Here is a 15,497-nt window from a genome sequence, read left to right on the forward strand (position 1 = left end):
CCACAATGAGAAGCCTGCGCACCACAAGGAAGAGTAGCCCCCGCTCGCCGCAACCAGAGAAAAGCCCGCGCGCAGCAACGAAGGCCCATCGCAGCCAAAAATAAAATAAACAAAATAAATTTATTTAAAAAAAAAAGTCAAAGACTGAGAAGAATAAAAAGAGGGGCAGGCTCTGACGGCACTGACTGCTGAATCCTGTAACGCTAGCAAAGACGGGGAGTGCCAATTCTCAAGGAGGCCGCAGTTAAAGGGGGAGACGCTGTCAGGGTAGTCGGCTAACAACGAGGCTCCCGGACACGCCCCCGGACGACGCCTCCAGCGTGCTGTGAATGCACACTTCAGCCAGGGGGATCGGGTTGAGAGGGTAGGCTTCTACTGGCGTTGGCAGTGGGCAGCGCAACGAAGACACCTCCCTCCTGACCCCTGGAGATTGGCCGGGCGCGCGCGCTGACCGAGCCACCCGCCCGGAACCTCCGGCTGAGGCCCCGCTCACCTTGCACTTGAAGCCGGCAGCGGGCGGTAGCAGCTCCCGCAGCAGGGCCTTGGCCACCTCGCGGCTGGTCTCCTCGCTCACGAAGTGCAGGTTAAGCACCTCGTGCGCCTCGAACTTAGCGAGGCGCAACAGGGAGCGGATCGCGACGCGGGCCTTGGCCTGCAGCGCGGCATTGTGTTCCGCCTTGGTGAACATCATCAGCAGGTGATAGTCCACCGGCCCGGCCCCGCCGCCCTCCAGGCTCTTGGCCTTAGCACCCGGGGCCGGCGCCACGGAGCCCTGCGCCAGCTCCGGCACCAGCGGCGAGGGCGCGGTGGGGGCTCCGGCGCGGGCCTCCTTCAGCCTCTTGGTGGCGCTGGAGAAGGTCTCCCGGCCGGAGCCGAGGTAGTAGAAGGCACAGACGGCAAGCGCCGCGGCCAGCAGCAGCGCGCAGTAGTGGGAGCGCACAGCGCCCAGACGCGCCATGGCCCGAGCGCATGGGGGCGCGCCTCGGAGGAGACCCATGCGCCACCCTCCCGCGGACAGGGCGGCCGGGGAGCCGCAGCGGAGAACAGTACCTCTACAGCTACTTAGTAGCCCCGGCGGCGGGCGGCAGCCATGGCGGAGGCGGAGCCGCGCTGCCAATCCGCGGGCGCTGATGCGCCGAGAGGCGGGGCCAGGACTGCCCGGCAGCCGCTGGGTCCTAGGCTCAGAAGGATTACATCGGGGATGCGCCGCGGGTCCGCAGGAGCCGCCCCAGAGTGGTCAGAGAAGCCGGTGAGGACTCGGGCATACAAGCCAGCTGGCTGTACCGTCCGTGAAAAATGGCCCTCTTAAGTGCCCAGCCCCAGACGCTAGAAACCGAAGCTAAGACTTCGGTAGCAAAAAGACTAAACTGGACTCACAAAGAAAAGTTTTCTCTATATACCTTTTCCACCCTAATTTCTTGAAGGCTTTAAGTCCTCTCCCCGACTCCTTTCACACCTTGGAGACTATCTGGGGCTAAAGAATTTAAACTAGCAACTCCCTCCCTATTCTCGGTGAAGTAGGATTGACACCCGAGGTGTAAATGGCCTGCTCACCTCACTTGGCACCTCTGAGGCGGACCAGAGGCAATCTAAAGGATACTTTTTTTTTTTTTTTAACTTTAACACTTTAAAAGAGGCTTAATATGTACCCGGTAGTTTTGCAAATTCTTAACTGAAGCATAACTGAGGTCACTTGCCCCGGGTCACACAGTGGCAGGTTTGGCAATATAGCTGGACACTGCCAACTACATAAAAACCCATTAACTTGAGTCTTCTGAGGACCAATGACACACTACAGTGTTTACGTAAACATGTACAAGTGGTCTGCATGCTTGAAAGAGGTGCAGGTGAAAACGCAGGCACAAATGCAATCACAAATTCTCTCACCCGTTTACTGTGCCATGCCATTATTTCTCAAAGTGTGGTCCCCAGAACCACAATTTATCTCGTTTTTAACTCTTCTTCTTTTCAGTTGGAGCAACACTTCTCTGAAAAACCTTGGACCTCTAAAGAATGCTTAGCAACATGTTCAATACATGCTACTCACCTTGGGGGGGGGGTGGGGAACAATGGCAGAATTATCTCACTTTAGTAACACGTATTACTTTAGTTCATTTAATCCACACAGCTGTAAGAGGTAGCGGTATTATTTGCTTATTTGCACTTTACAATTGAGGAAATTGAGATTTAGAGAAGTGAACTGCCCAAATCTAGTTGGCTAGTAAATAATGGATCCCCGCTCAAGCCATACCACTTCCAAAGCCCAAACTTCCAGCCAAGATTAGCACTGAAAGTGATAACTCAGACTTTGAGTTGTGTGTATTTTACCACAAGCTTCAGCAGATGACATTGTGGTTAAGAGAGCTGGATTTGGGCATGTGCGGGGGGGAAGCAAGATGGCAGAGTAGGAAGACCCTGAGCACAGCTGCTCCCACAGGCACCAGAGAGCTGGATTTACAGCTAACTAGGAGTTGTTAGACTTCAAGGGAGGTAATCGCTCTGAGCTGCAATCATACCCCTATGTAACATGGGGCTAATATTAGTACTTATGCCTCATAGGGTTATGAGAGATAATAGATAAAAAGCAGTTGGAATAGTGTCTGACACTTAGTAAACAATAAATATAAACTATGCTAGAAACACCAAACTCTAAAACAAAGTCTAAATATCCAACAAGTACAAAATACAGTTTAGCAACCATAGCTTTTCTAGAGTGTTTACAAATTCTAAACCCCAAATATCCATTAAGACTTTATTACATGTACCACAGAATCTCCACCACTGTGTGCTACCATTGTATTATTACATTCTAATTATTGTTCATTAATAAGGGGGAAATAATGCTGGAATTGTACCTTTTAGTCCACCCACCTACACAATCAATAAGGTGGATTTTTCCTCTGCCATTTATTCTGGAATTTATTCAACAAATATATTTTTTCAGACCTTTATAAGATCACTACTCCTGGAATTTATGGATAACAAATGAAGAACAAGATAATTTAAATTTTACATAGGAAGTCAGTAGACACAGGAAAATACTCAAGAGACTGGTCTTTTCTCCAAGCTTCTTCATCCTCAATTCTTTGACTATAAAGAAAAATTAATGTGTTATGTGAATCAGTAGGATGACGGTGAAATGTTTATTGGAGGCTTGAGCTGGGATACAAGCAAGAAAGATCTGACTGAATATTTGTCTCGATTTGCAGAAGTTGTAGACTGCACAGTGAAAACAGATCCAGTCGCTGGAAGATCAAGAGGATTTGGATTTGTGCATTTCAAAGATGCTGCTAGTGTTGATAAGGTTTTGAAACTGAAAGAACACAAGCTGGATGGCAAATTGATAGACCCTAAAAGGGCCAAAGCTTGGGGAAGGAACCCCCCAAAAAGGTTTTTGTGGGTGGATTGAGCCCAGATACTTTGGAAGAACAAATTAAAGAATATTTTGGAGCCTTTGGAGAGATTGAAAATATTGAACTTCCCATGGATACAAAAACAAATGAAAGAAGAGGATTTTGTTTTATTACATATACAGACGGAGAGCCGGTAAAGAAATTGGTGGAAAGCAGATATCAAATTGGTTCTGGGAAGTGTGAAATCAAAGTTGCACAACCCAAAGAGGTATGTAGGCAGCAACAGCAACAACAAAAAGGAGGAAGAGGTGCTGCAGCTGGTGGACGAGGAGGTACTAGGGGTCGTGGCCAAGGTCAGGGCCAAAACTGGAACCAAGGATTTAATAACTATTATGATCAAGGATATGGAAATTACAATAGTGCTTATGGTGGTGATCAAAACTATAGTGGCTATGGCGGCTATGGTTATACTGGGTATAACTATGGGAACTATGGATATGCACGGATATGCAGACTACAGTGGGCAACAGAGCACTTATGGCAAGGCATCTCGAGGGGATGGCAATCACCAAAATAATTACCAGCCATATTAAAAAGGGACGTTGGAGAAAACAGGAAGAGATTGCTAAAGCAGCCCATCTTGCAAGGACAACATTGAAGTTTGGTCTTCTATTGATCTAAGATGATAATTTTGTAAAAGACTTTCTAGTGTACAAGACACAACTGTGTCCAACTGTATGTAGCCGCCAATTAGTTTTGTTTTTACTTTGTCTTTTGCTATCTGTGTTATGACTCGATGTGGATTTGTGTTTATACAAATTTTATTTGTATGATTTCATGTTAAACCTCAAATAAATGCGATTGTTTTTCTGAGTCAGGTACTAAATAGCTCTGTAAAAGTGTAATTTTAAATAAGTGATAATTAAGGTACAGTTTATTTTGTAGGGAGTGTTGATCCATAGGGAGAAACTGTGGTCCTTTACGAATAGCCAGCTGCAGTGTCTACTCTGTTCCCCGTATTTGTTAGATGTATTCTGTCTTTTAAGGCTTCATTTCCCTGTCAACTGAGGTTTCCACGTAACTTTAAGTAATGTTTTCTCTCTGTATATCTGGAGCCTTTGTCATGAAAGTTTCTGCGGCTTAGTTATAGTGTGTGATTAGTGGAAGCTTTCTAGTAGACCATAAGTCTTCTGGTTATATTTTGAAAAGTAGCTTTTTAATGGCACAAAGCATGCTGTTAGCTCCTTTTATGAATAGAAAATATTTTGCCTTGTTCTTGTCTCTGGGAAGGCATTTGTTATGACTTGCTGTATTCAGTGGTCTGCTGGAAAGAGCTTTGACTAATCATAATAGCATAACTTTGTTTTCTTGATTAAAATGTCTAGATATACCCAGGGGAAAAAAGCACTTGAACTGTGTTACAGGAGCTACAGTTTAAGAATATCAGATGTAGTTACATTTAACACAAGGATTTTGGCAAATAGGTACGAAGTTATTAAAGTCTGAACAAAAGTTAGATTAAAATATTTGAAGTAGCAGCTGAGTAACTAAAGTAGTTGTACACTATTCTGTTGGTATTATGTCACAGCAAGCACCAAACTGAACAAAATGTTTTCTGTTGGGGCATTTTTAGGAAGCTATATTGGGTGTTAGCTGTTATGTGGTGTGAGTTCTTAGAAAAAGTCACGGTAGTAAGTTTCATTATTTTTAGCGCAGTTAGTGCATGAGCTGGGTAGTTATGCATATCCATATTCAGACATAAGGAATAGTGGGGAAAGGTATCCCTTAAATCTTATATAAATGAAAATCTAAGTGTGACCAACTCATGTCATTACAACAGATCTTCCTGGTGCATTAAAAAGAAAAACAGTTTTAGCTATAGATTTTGGAGGATGACCTGGGTAAATTCCAGTTTTGAATTTTACATTGTGTAGTTACTGAATTTAAGGTCTCTGTTTTTGTTTCTGTGGTTCCATGTTAGCCATTAGGATTGGCATACATGTTAACGTGTGGAATAGCTGACCTCACCTTCAACCAAGTGTTAATTTTTTTTATGCTAATGAACCTGCCTTTTTTATCTGGTGCCTGCAACTTTCTTTGTTCCAATGATGTTTGTACTCGCTGGACAATCAAGTTATGCTTTCGGCCTTCTTTTGCTCCTGTTTTGCTCTTTGATCTTACACCTAGGCCAAGTACCAATGCTGACTATTGCAAAGGACTGTTTAATTCTTTCAACATGCAACCTTAGGGAACAGAAAGGAGATTTTCACTTTAAGTTATGTTGTCAGTCAGTAGATACAGTGTCTTTAGGGCAGTGAATCCTGTAAATTCAAATTTATGATTAGATGACAAGTTGACATTGAGATTGTCCTTTCCCTTATCAAAAATGAATAAAGTCTTTTTAAACAAAAAGAGAATGTAGTGTGTCAGATGTTATGCGCTATTTTCTCAGCTTAAAATAGATATATCTGGGTGTATAACAATATGACTAAATAGACAAGAACTTGGTCAGCAAGTGACCCTTCAGTTCTAACTTTAACTGTGGTCAAGTTCTCTGACTTCTAGCCAGGGGAGATGGTTTTTTCTGTTGTATGATTTCTACATCTGTAATGTAACGTAGAAATCTGACAGTTTAGCAGGCTTTTTTCTTTATTGACCACTACCCAATATTGTCAAAGATACAGAGAAAAAGACACTCCTCTACAGTAGATGGGGGTGTGTATATTGACACAACTTTCCTGGAGGGAACTCTGGCAATACTAAAATCTTTCTAAGAGAACTTTCAGTTCTCTCTCCTATCCAGATGAATGTTTCTTTCTGAGACAAGGGTCTCAAATTTTGATTGGCATTGGAAACCATGGGGAGCTTGGTAAAAACACAATGGCTCAGGCCCTATTATCTTCAATGAGCCTGGGCCTCCACGGTGATTCTTTTACAAGCCAAAGTTTGAAAAGCACTGCCCTAGCTCTTCACCGAGCCAACCGCTCTGGCTTCAGACCTTGGCTTAGATGTCACTGCCTTGAGGAATGGTCTCTAAACACCAACGCGTCCAGTGTCCAGAGGAGGCACCATCCTCAGGGATCCCATGAGGGCCACCTATGAACTGCCCAGTCCTATCTTTCTCCACTGCAAGAAGGCAAGACTTCAAGAGAACAGGTAGTGTGTGTGTTTTTTTTTTTTAACCATAATATCCCCAGTACCTAACACAGTGCCTGACTCATTGAATGAGCCTCAAAAATATACCCACCCATTGTGAACCAGCATTTTCACATCTAGGAACTCATCCTAAGGAAATAAGGAAGAATGTGCTCAAATATTTAGCCATAAGGGTAATGAAGAACTAGGTTTATGATGACAAGATATTGAAATCAAATGTTCATCAGTAAAGTGAAACTAAAATAAAGATGCTGTCATTAAAAGTGATGTATTCAACAAACTATAAGGGAAATTTTTTAAAGTGATAAATAGAAGAACCTATAGACTCAAGAGATATTATTAGCCAATTGCAATGAATGGAACTTACATGAATTGATTTGAAAAATCTTTTTTTAAAGCACACACCTAAGACATTGGGAAAATTTGAATATTGACTATATAGTTTCATATTTTAAGGAAGGTGATATGATTTTTTTAAAACAGTCCTTTTTTCCCCCTTTATGTTTTTAACTTTTTATTTTATATTGGAGGAGAGCTGATTAACAAATGTTGTGTTAGTTTCAGGTGTACAGCAAAGTGATTCAGTTATACATATACATGTATCTTTTTCGGATTCTTTTCCCATTTAGGTTGTTACCTAATATTGAGCAGTGTTCCCTGCAGTTACACAGTAGGTCCCTGCTGGTGATCTGTTTTAAATATAGCCGCGTGTACAAGTCAGTCCCAAACTCCCTAACTAACGCCAACCCCCCACCACCCTTCCCCTCTGTTTTCTGTTTTGTAAATAAGTTCATTTGTATCATTTTTTTTAAGATTCTGCATAATAAGCGCTATCATACGATATTTAGAGACATACTCAACGATTTGCTGAAATGTCTGGCATTTGGTTTAAAAAAAATGAAGAGGAAAAATGGGTGGGAGTATAGATAAAACAATGTGAGCCATGAGCTAACAGCTACTGAAGTTATTGTCTCTACTTTTGTATATGTTTGAAAGTTTCCATAATAAAAACATTTAAAGAAATCCTTCCCAAAGTGATGCAGATTACTTAAGGACTTAGAAACTTGTTTCTCATTTACTAAGTGAAAGAAGCAGTTGGCAAATCAGTATGATCCCATTGTATATAAATATAATACATACACTCAAAGGTCTAGAAGGGTATATACCAAAGAAGTAACAGCTTGCCCCGTACTTGGTAACTGTCAAATAGAACTTCCTAGGATGAATATGCTCTATTATCTGCCCTGTTCAAAACAGTAGTCACTGGGCACATGGCTAGTCAGCTCTTAAATGTGGCAATTCCACAGATGAACTGAACTCTTAATTTTGTCTAATTTTAATTAAATTTCAATAGCCACATGTAGCTAGTAGCTACCATCTACTAGCCACACATGAACATCACAGGCAGATGACGGAATTAGGATGGAATTCTTTTTACTTATCATTACTTAAACATTTTTCTACGATGAAAAAGCACTGTTTTGTAATAACGAAAAGTAGGCTGTTTTCATTGAAAACATTTACTGTCAGTTTGGATTCTCTTTGTCAAAGAACTATTATGAAAATGAAATGAAGTGGAATAAAGCAAATTACATAGAAAAGTTTTAAGTGTCTGCTTTCAACTAACTTTTAAAGGAAAGGCAAAAGCAGGCAATTCACTTCCAGGTCTGTTCCTTCAAGCCTCTATTCCTTCAATCTCATTTCATGCAAAAACATGTTGTTTGTTTGTTTACTAAAAGGATTGAGTGTAAATGTGTTGCCTAGATTAGAAACTTCAACAGATATCTCAATCATAATAGAAAAAAATTAGAGCTACAGCAAAAAAGGCCTTCTGTGGTTTTTAGCTAATGAACTGGGAGCCATACAGCTCTGTGATCGGGCAGAAGAAAATATTTAAAAGATCAAAATGGATTTCATGGTTGAAGCAATCAGCAAACAGGATCAATCTGCACCAGTGTGACAGCGTTGGAAAGGAATACAGGACCTTAAACATGACAGTTGTTAACAGGTATGTCTGCAATTGTAGTTCACAATAAAGTGGAAGTCTGAGCATAATAGAACTATGCCAGAGGTGAGATTTTTATTGACTTGACATAATTTCTTGGCATACAAAGAGTTTAATCAGGTATAATATTTACAATTCTTACATAATATACATTTTAGAATAACTATAAAGATAATGTACTTTGTTCCATTTACAGTGACATCCTACAGTAAAACTACATTCATGAATTAGATACAAATAAATCCTCTACATACTAATAAAAAGTAAATGGATTGTTGGTTATACATTCTTTAAAATATACCTTTTCACAGGTAGCAGGAAATATTACATGTAATAAGTCCTTATGACTGGAATGATCCAGAAATATCACAAAGCACGAGTAAACACATATAGAAAAGTAGCTCATCACTTCCAAAAGTTAACCTTTAGCCTTTGTGTAAAATAAATGGTGCCAACATTCTTTATAATGTAGCGAGCTTTCCCTGTTTAAAATGAACACCCAAAAGGTGGGAGGTGTGTTGAGGAAAAATAAGAAAATCTAGTACATAAGATAGTGAAAAGAGCAATGTAGAGAAAAGTTTACTTAATCAAACCTTACTTCCCTCCCCCCATTACCTTATTTTAGTAGATAATTTATGTAAATAGAAAAGGATGCCCCCAAAATCATATTTATAGATGTCAGGATTTGGCCAAACTGAATCCATGCCCCTTTCAGTTGTCTTCGTTTAGAAGCATCAAGAAATTGATAAGCATATGTGAACGAGAATTGCCTTTACAACGTTTTGCCTTCATCAATGTTTGTTATTGCAAATATATACAATTCCCTACAATTTAACGTATTTAAACCCTAATCTAGTCCTTCAAAGTAACTTTATATCTAGGTTCTCCAGAATACTTGGAGTCTTTGTTATCAAAGAACAAGGAAAGCTGGCAGTCATTATCCAATTTTGCTGCTTTACAATGATTTCAAATCATTTCATGATATGAGTAAAGTGCCTCTGACTACTAGTCAGACAGGGGTTCTGGTGTCAGCTACGCCACCAACCAGCAAATCAGTGACCTGCTCTGTAAAACAAGAGGAGCAGCCCAGGATCAAAGAAGAGACACTGTCGGTGCTCTTAGATTACGATCTCAGAAGTCCTACTGTGAGTAACGGCAAAGCACACTGTGAGCAGATGTGAGCAGCGGAACAGTACACCAAGGGATGCTGTTACAGTTTCACCTTGTTTCGTCCCACTCATTGTATTTGTGAGGAGCTCTGAATCCAGTAAGAGTAGTTAAGTAACTAGTCAGTGCTCTTTCCACTATATCATGCAGGTCTGAAGTCATTCTGAACAGACAATTCTATAAAAATATAGCATTTTTCCAGCTCATGTCCATAGTCGAAAGTGCTACCAAACAGAAAAGTTAATTCCACAATATAAGAGTGATATGGGAATGTCTTATTCAAAATGGATAGTAAATTTAATCTTAAATACAATTTGGTTTATCGTGACCCCACTTCACATGTGTAAAATTATATTTTTAAAATACTGCTTTAACACATCACAAACTTAAGCTGTCCAGACTGTGAAAGTATAAGTTTTTTTCAAAATGCACCCATGAAGAACCAAAGTAATATTCCAAATAAAATCTGTATGTTTTACAAAGTAAACACCAAAGTTGATTAAAATCTACAAAGACCAGTATAAATTAGGTAAACAATGTAATATAGTGAATCCCTGGAAATTTCTGAATTTCTAAGGATTGTACCAAAGGTAATTTTTAAAACCTTAGAAATCTTAAACATGTAAGTGTTACAATGAAAAAATTGCAAATAACTATGCAATTACCTTTAGTCTAGTTCTAACATGAAACTGTATTTTATGAATTCCTCATAGTACTGCTATTCTTATTTTCAGATTACTCTAACTTTTAAGTTAATGAGTTAATGGAATAATGACAAGGAATCAGAAACTAATACCAGCAGATCAGTGAGGGAATGAAAACAAAGGACAGTCAAATTGATTTCTGAAGCCCAAGAGTATGACTAACGTTGTTTAAACTATAATTTATCATATGATACTGAATAATTCACAGCATAATGAAACTAAGATTTGTTACATACTACAGAAAGGCTATTAGTTGACACAGCTAATTCACCTTGGTTAAGAGCCAACCTACTCTATAACTACTTGTAACCATTAATTTACTTTAAAACCTTGCTGTTACTCCTGCATCATTTCTGCCAAATTTAATCCAAATTGGGTCTCCGCATATTCAAGAAGTCAAGCCACAGAAGTATATTTTTGTACGTACAGGCTCCCTGTACTGTTAAAGATTTCACTTTCTCTGAAGATATTCAGAACCATGATCTTTAGTGTACTTCAAATACATCTCTAACAATTAAATTTAAGTAGACACTAATTACTGCCACATTAACAACTCATGACTGAAGCCACAGGAGTTAAGAGTATGATCAAGAATTGCTTTTACAACCAGAGATCCCAGAAGTGATCTGAAGACCAAAGGTTGTATCCAAAAGGTAAACTGCCTAGGCTTCCTCAGATAAAGGTCAGATGAATTCCTAGGAGCAAAACAGGAATAGGCACTACAAAGGAAAAGTGAGGCACTCTTTTCTCTTTTTTTCTTTCTTCCTTTCTTTGTTTCTTTCTTTTCTCAACATATTTCCTTCTCCTTGAGATTTTCGGACAATTAATTTCAAAGTACACTAATAAAAATGCTACAAATCAGACTTTTGCAAAGCCCGGTGACCTGTGACTCTGAGGTGAAACAGGAAAGATTTAAGGTTCCTGGTATTGTTGCAATTAAAATACAAGGCTTTGGAAGTTAGCATTTCCTTAGAAATAATCCCTAAATATATTTGTATCCTTATCTAATACACAGCAATTATTACTAAATAAGCATTATATGCATGCAATTTGGCCAAACAAATATGGAACCTTTTCTGTGATATGAATTTATGTCAGTATAATTCCTGTTTAGACAGATTCTGATTTGATGTTCAGTCAACTTAGAAAACTCTACTTACTGGTGGGAAAATGTTAGAAAATTTATTATCTACCCAATGAAATATAATTTCTGTACTCATTTGGCAACTCAAGTTTAAAAACCTCTCATTTAGAAACTGAGTATCAATAATATTACTTACATGTAACTTGAAAAAGAAAGTTAAACTTAATTATGACAATATCAGAAAGAAACCATAAGGCAAATTACTTATTTTATACTCCTGACAAGATATGTCAATCAAAGATAGAATCAGACTAATCTGTAGCATATACCTAGAAAATTAGTATACCCATAATATTTTGGAATTCAAGGGTCTGTGATTCATGTAACCAAATACTAAAGCTATAGAGATGCTATAATTTAAAAGAATGTATACCGTGTACAACAAGTACACAGGAGATGTTAGAAGAATTAAAAAGCAATTTATTGCTGTATATTTTAGTATAAACTAAAAAAACTTGAGTCTTTTTTACTCCTTTTACAGAGATATTTTTCCTTTCACTAGGAGCAATAGCAAAATTGTATCTGGAAAAGGACACATTTCAAATATAAATTCTACATTATTTTATAAGTCAACTTTTCCTTTGATAGTTACAACTGATGAAAGCATAATTTTGCAACATTCAAGTAACTTTTGAAACACAGTTTTGTTACATCAATAAATTTGTCAAGGTTTTAGGAAATCAACTAAACAATGAAGAACTACAACTGCTATGAGATTCTTTTGGTAATTAAAAAAAACTATTGTCAAGGGTTGTTTTTTTTTTCCTTCATAAAATGGAATAAATCTAAAGGACTGAGTTATGTCAATCTGTACAGCCACTGTATGTACGTTAAAGTACTGGACAATAACTGAGGAATATAACTGCATTTTTGAGCAAATGGGGGGGCATACATTCTCTAGTTCTAATAATTAAATTACATATTGTGTATATGACAGCTAGGCTACCAAGAAACAAACAAACAAACAGAAAAAAACTATTTCTGAATCACCAACATCAGGGAAGCTAAAGCAAAGACATATTCTCAAGTCAGGCAGGACATCAGGCTCCCACTCGATGCCGATATGCTTGATTGAACGATCCTGGGCACAGTGCACAGAAGAAAAAATTCAATGCTACCACCCACTGGGAAAAAAAGATTATTTTGTCTAAACTCTTAGCATCTTGTAACCTAGAGATGGCCTAAGTCTAGATTTAAATTTTAATCTATAAAAAATAGCCCTTTAAACAGGCTTTAAAAAAAATTTTAATAAAAGAAGTCTTAAAGTAGGTTCCTCTCCCAACTACTAGAGATCTATGTTTTGATTTATAAAAATATCAATGAACGGGTACCTTTTTCCCAAAAAACTCAATAGCTACTAAAAGTAAGTAAGTAGAATTAAAGAAGTAAAAATCTGTGAGCTTTCAAATCTGGTGACTTTAGGGAGTCACCAGATTTACTATTTTCCCCTTCTTAAAAAAACTCAAAATTTCTGTGAATCTTGCTGGAAACGATTTAGTTTCTCTGGATTATTGGATGCCATTTGGGAGAAATCACGAAAAATATCCTGGTAAGTTTCATCACCTGCATGAAAGTAAAATGAGGAGACTTTTAAAATTTACACAATTGAAAGCATTAATAAACAACATTCATTTTTACGACTAGTAACTATTTTATAATTCATTACATTAAAATTTTGTTCAGATGAGCATTTTTGGAAGAAAAAAGACCAACTAAATATAAGTGCTGGAAAAGTATACAGTGGAAGAAAAAAAAAAAAACTATACCTGAAAAAAGCACCTCAGATGCAGCCACAGAGGAAAGTTCAGAGTTAGAAAAGAGCAAAGATGCAAGTGTTTTAAAGCAATATAAAGAAATACATTTATTAACACATGAGAAATAAAAGTCATTCTAAATGAGGTAAATCACGTCATTCTAAATAAACAAAGCATTCTTTAAATAAATATTTCCCTTGATCAAGGCCAAAAGAAAAGACCAAAAACAAACACTAATGTTTCTGTTGGATGCAAGTTATTAGCAAGACAAAACTAATAACCATGTGGGAAAAAAGCCTCATATTTTAATATTATCTTTTAATTAAAGGCATTTTAATTTAAATAGCATGTGAAAAAGTAAGTCTTTACTCAAACTTTAATTCTTAACTCAAACTAATGCACCTAATCCACTTTTTACTAGGCTTATAAAATAAAGCCTAGAAAATGACTTTAAAATCATTTCACATTTAGTCAGTTTTTCATTTAGTGTAGGTCATATGAGCAAGGATGCTATGACAAAAGGGGAATAAATATCAAAGACATCTGTTAAATTAGAGTAATACAAATGTTTATACGTACAAATATGCTTGTAGAGAAGATTGTAGATACTGATATTATAGTGGATTGAATACTATTTTTCTTGCAATGAAAAACTAAATATATAACACACATAAAGGCTAACTCCTCAGACAAAAGATTTGTATAAAATGAAATCTTATTTTCAAGATGAATCATTCATCATGAATGCTTCCTGTTAAACATATTAGCTTTATGCAGAAGCTGGGCATAATTCTGTTTTCTGATTTAGAAAACAGAATTTAGACTGTCAAATACTGTTTTAGATGATTAGTGTTGGAACATGGTTTTATAATTATTCCCCATAAGATACCTTGCATCCATCTTATTATACACTCATTGCTACAGTTGTTGTTAATAGTGCAGTAAGTTTTGTCAGTTTTTAAAAAGTGAGATTTTTTTGAGGCAACAGATGTCATACCAAAAGCCAGAGAATTAGAAAAAATCTGGGGGAGGGGGATACAGATCTAGTAAAAGGTCTAATAGCATAAACCAAGATTTTCAATTAAAAAAAGTTAATGCTTTTAATATTTAGTCAATGTAAAAAGCAAGTTATTAAAATCTCTATGTAGTTTTTCATTTAGCCCTGGAAATTTTCTCATGACCTGAATCAATCAATCTACTTTAAAAAGAAAAAATATGGTAAGAAGAGAATCTTAATAGGTTGGCTAAGAGTAACATCTAACTCATATTATTGTTACTAAAACAATAAACGTTGATATGGTGGAACAATGGGTAAGACAATTCAATTACACCCATGTTTCATTTCATAAAAGTTTACCCCACATTAAAAGACAAACTACTATCTATTCCCATTATTAGCCACTCTAAAAGATATAAAATAAACTGAGAAGAGACAAACATTAAACATCACTTAACAAACCATATAAAATATTTAAACTTTTTTCTTATTCTTAGATGTTGAATTCAAATATTTAAAATATTTATTGTAAACATTATAAATATTTTAAAAATACTATTTAAACTGGAGAGTCTGGAGTTTTACTTTCGAAGAAAGTGTAAAGTGCAGATTATAATACAAAAATACCACACTGATTTTACCATTCAACACCAGAAATAACTTAAAAGGCACACATTATACATTCAAGAAGAAATAGGAAGAAGTATCTAATAGATGCTAATGCCAAATAGTTTACAGATAGCACCAGGTGAGCAATCTTAAGTATTACAACAGTACAATGGCAATATATGGCTTCTACTATTAGCAATGCATATTTTGTATAACAGGTTGTGAGATTTTTTTTTCCTTTTTGTGGTTTCCCAGTTTTTGTTTTTAAAGTATCTACTACACAAGTACATTTTAGTAGAACCATTGTACCATGCAAAACAAATTATAAGATTTTTTTAATTCACTGAATTAAATGCTTCCTTGAAGGAAAGTGTTGGTGCTACACTACTCATTGGTTTCACTTACCGAATACATTTTAAAAGAGTTAATACAATACAAAAGGAAGTCTCACCTTCACACACATACACAAAACTTTTTGTTAACATTCAGTTTCTAACCAAATGTTAATTAAGGGACTTATCAATGTAATACCTTTCTTAGGCCTCAAAATGTGTTGTCAAAAAGCAAACGTTACGATAACAATAGTGACTAAGATATTTAATATAGTT

At 37.2% G+C, this 15,497-nt stretch overlaps 2 protein-coding genes and 1 pseudogene across 6 annotated transcripts in view; 1 reads left to right on the forward strand and 2 right to left on the reverse strand.

Moving 5' to 3' along the window:
* XXYLT1 (xyloside xylosyltransferase 1) overlaps positions 1-1,122 on the reverse strand; it is a 192,005-nt gene extending 190,883 nt beyond the window's left edge. The window contains exon 1 of the mRNA XM_019922765.3: positions 494-1,122. Within this exon, the coding sequence (XP_019778324.2) occupies positions 494-997 (504 nt within the window). The 5' untranslated portion in view covers positions 998-1,122. The remainder of the gene's footprint in view (positions 1-493) is intronic.
* Positions 1,123-1,239: 117 nt separating this feature from the next.
* LOC117312152 (heterogeneous nuclear ribonucleoprotein D-like pseudogene) lies at positions 1,240-4,226 on the forward strand (annotated as a pseudogene).
* A 4,335-nt stretch (positions 4,227-8,561) lies between these two features.
* ACAP2 (ArfGAP with coiled-coil, ankyrin repeat and PH domains 2) overlaps positions 8,562-15,497 on the reverse strand; it is a 165,344-nt gene continuing 158,408 nt past the window's right edge. For all 5 annotated transcript variants that reach the window (XM_073804053.1, XM_073804055.1, XM_073804052.1 and 2 more), the window contains one exon: positions 8,562-13,092. In XM_073804053.1, the coding sequence (XP_073660154.1) occupies positions 12,992-13,092 (101 nt within the window). In that variant the 3' untranslated portion in view covers positions 8,562-12,991. The remainder of the gene's footprint in view (positions 13,093-15,497) is intronic.

The sequence above is a fragment of the Tursiops truncatus genome, chromosome 4, assembly GCF_011762595.2.
Source record: "Tursiops truncatus isolate mTurTru1 chromosome 4, mTurTru1.mat.Y, whole genome shotgun sequence".
Lineage (NCBI taxonomy): Eukaryota > Metazoa > Chordata > Mammalia > Artiodactyla > Delphinidae > Tursiops > Tursiops truncatus.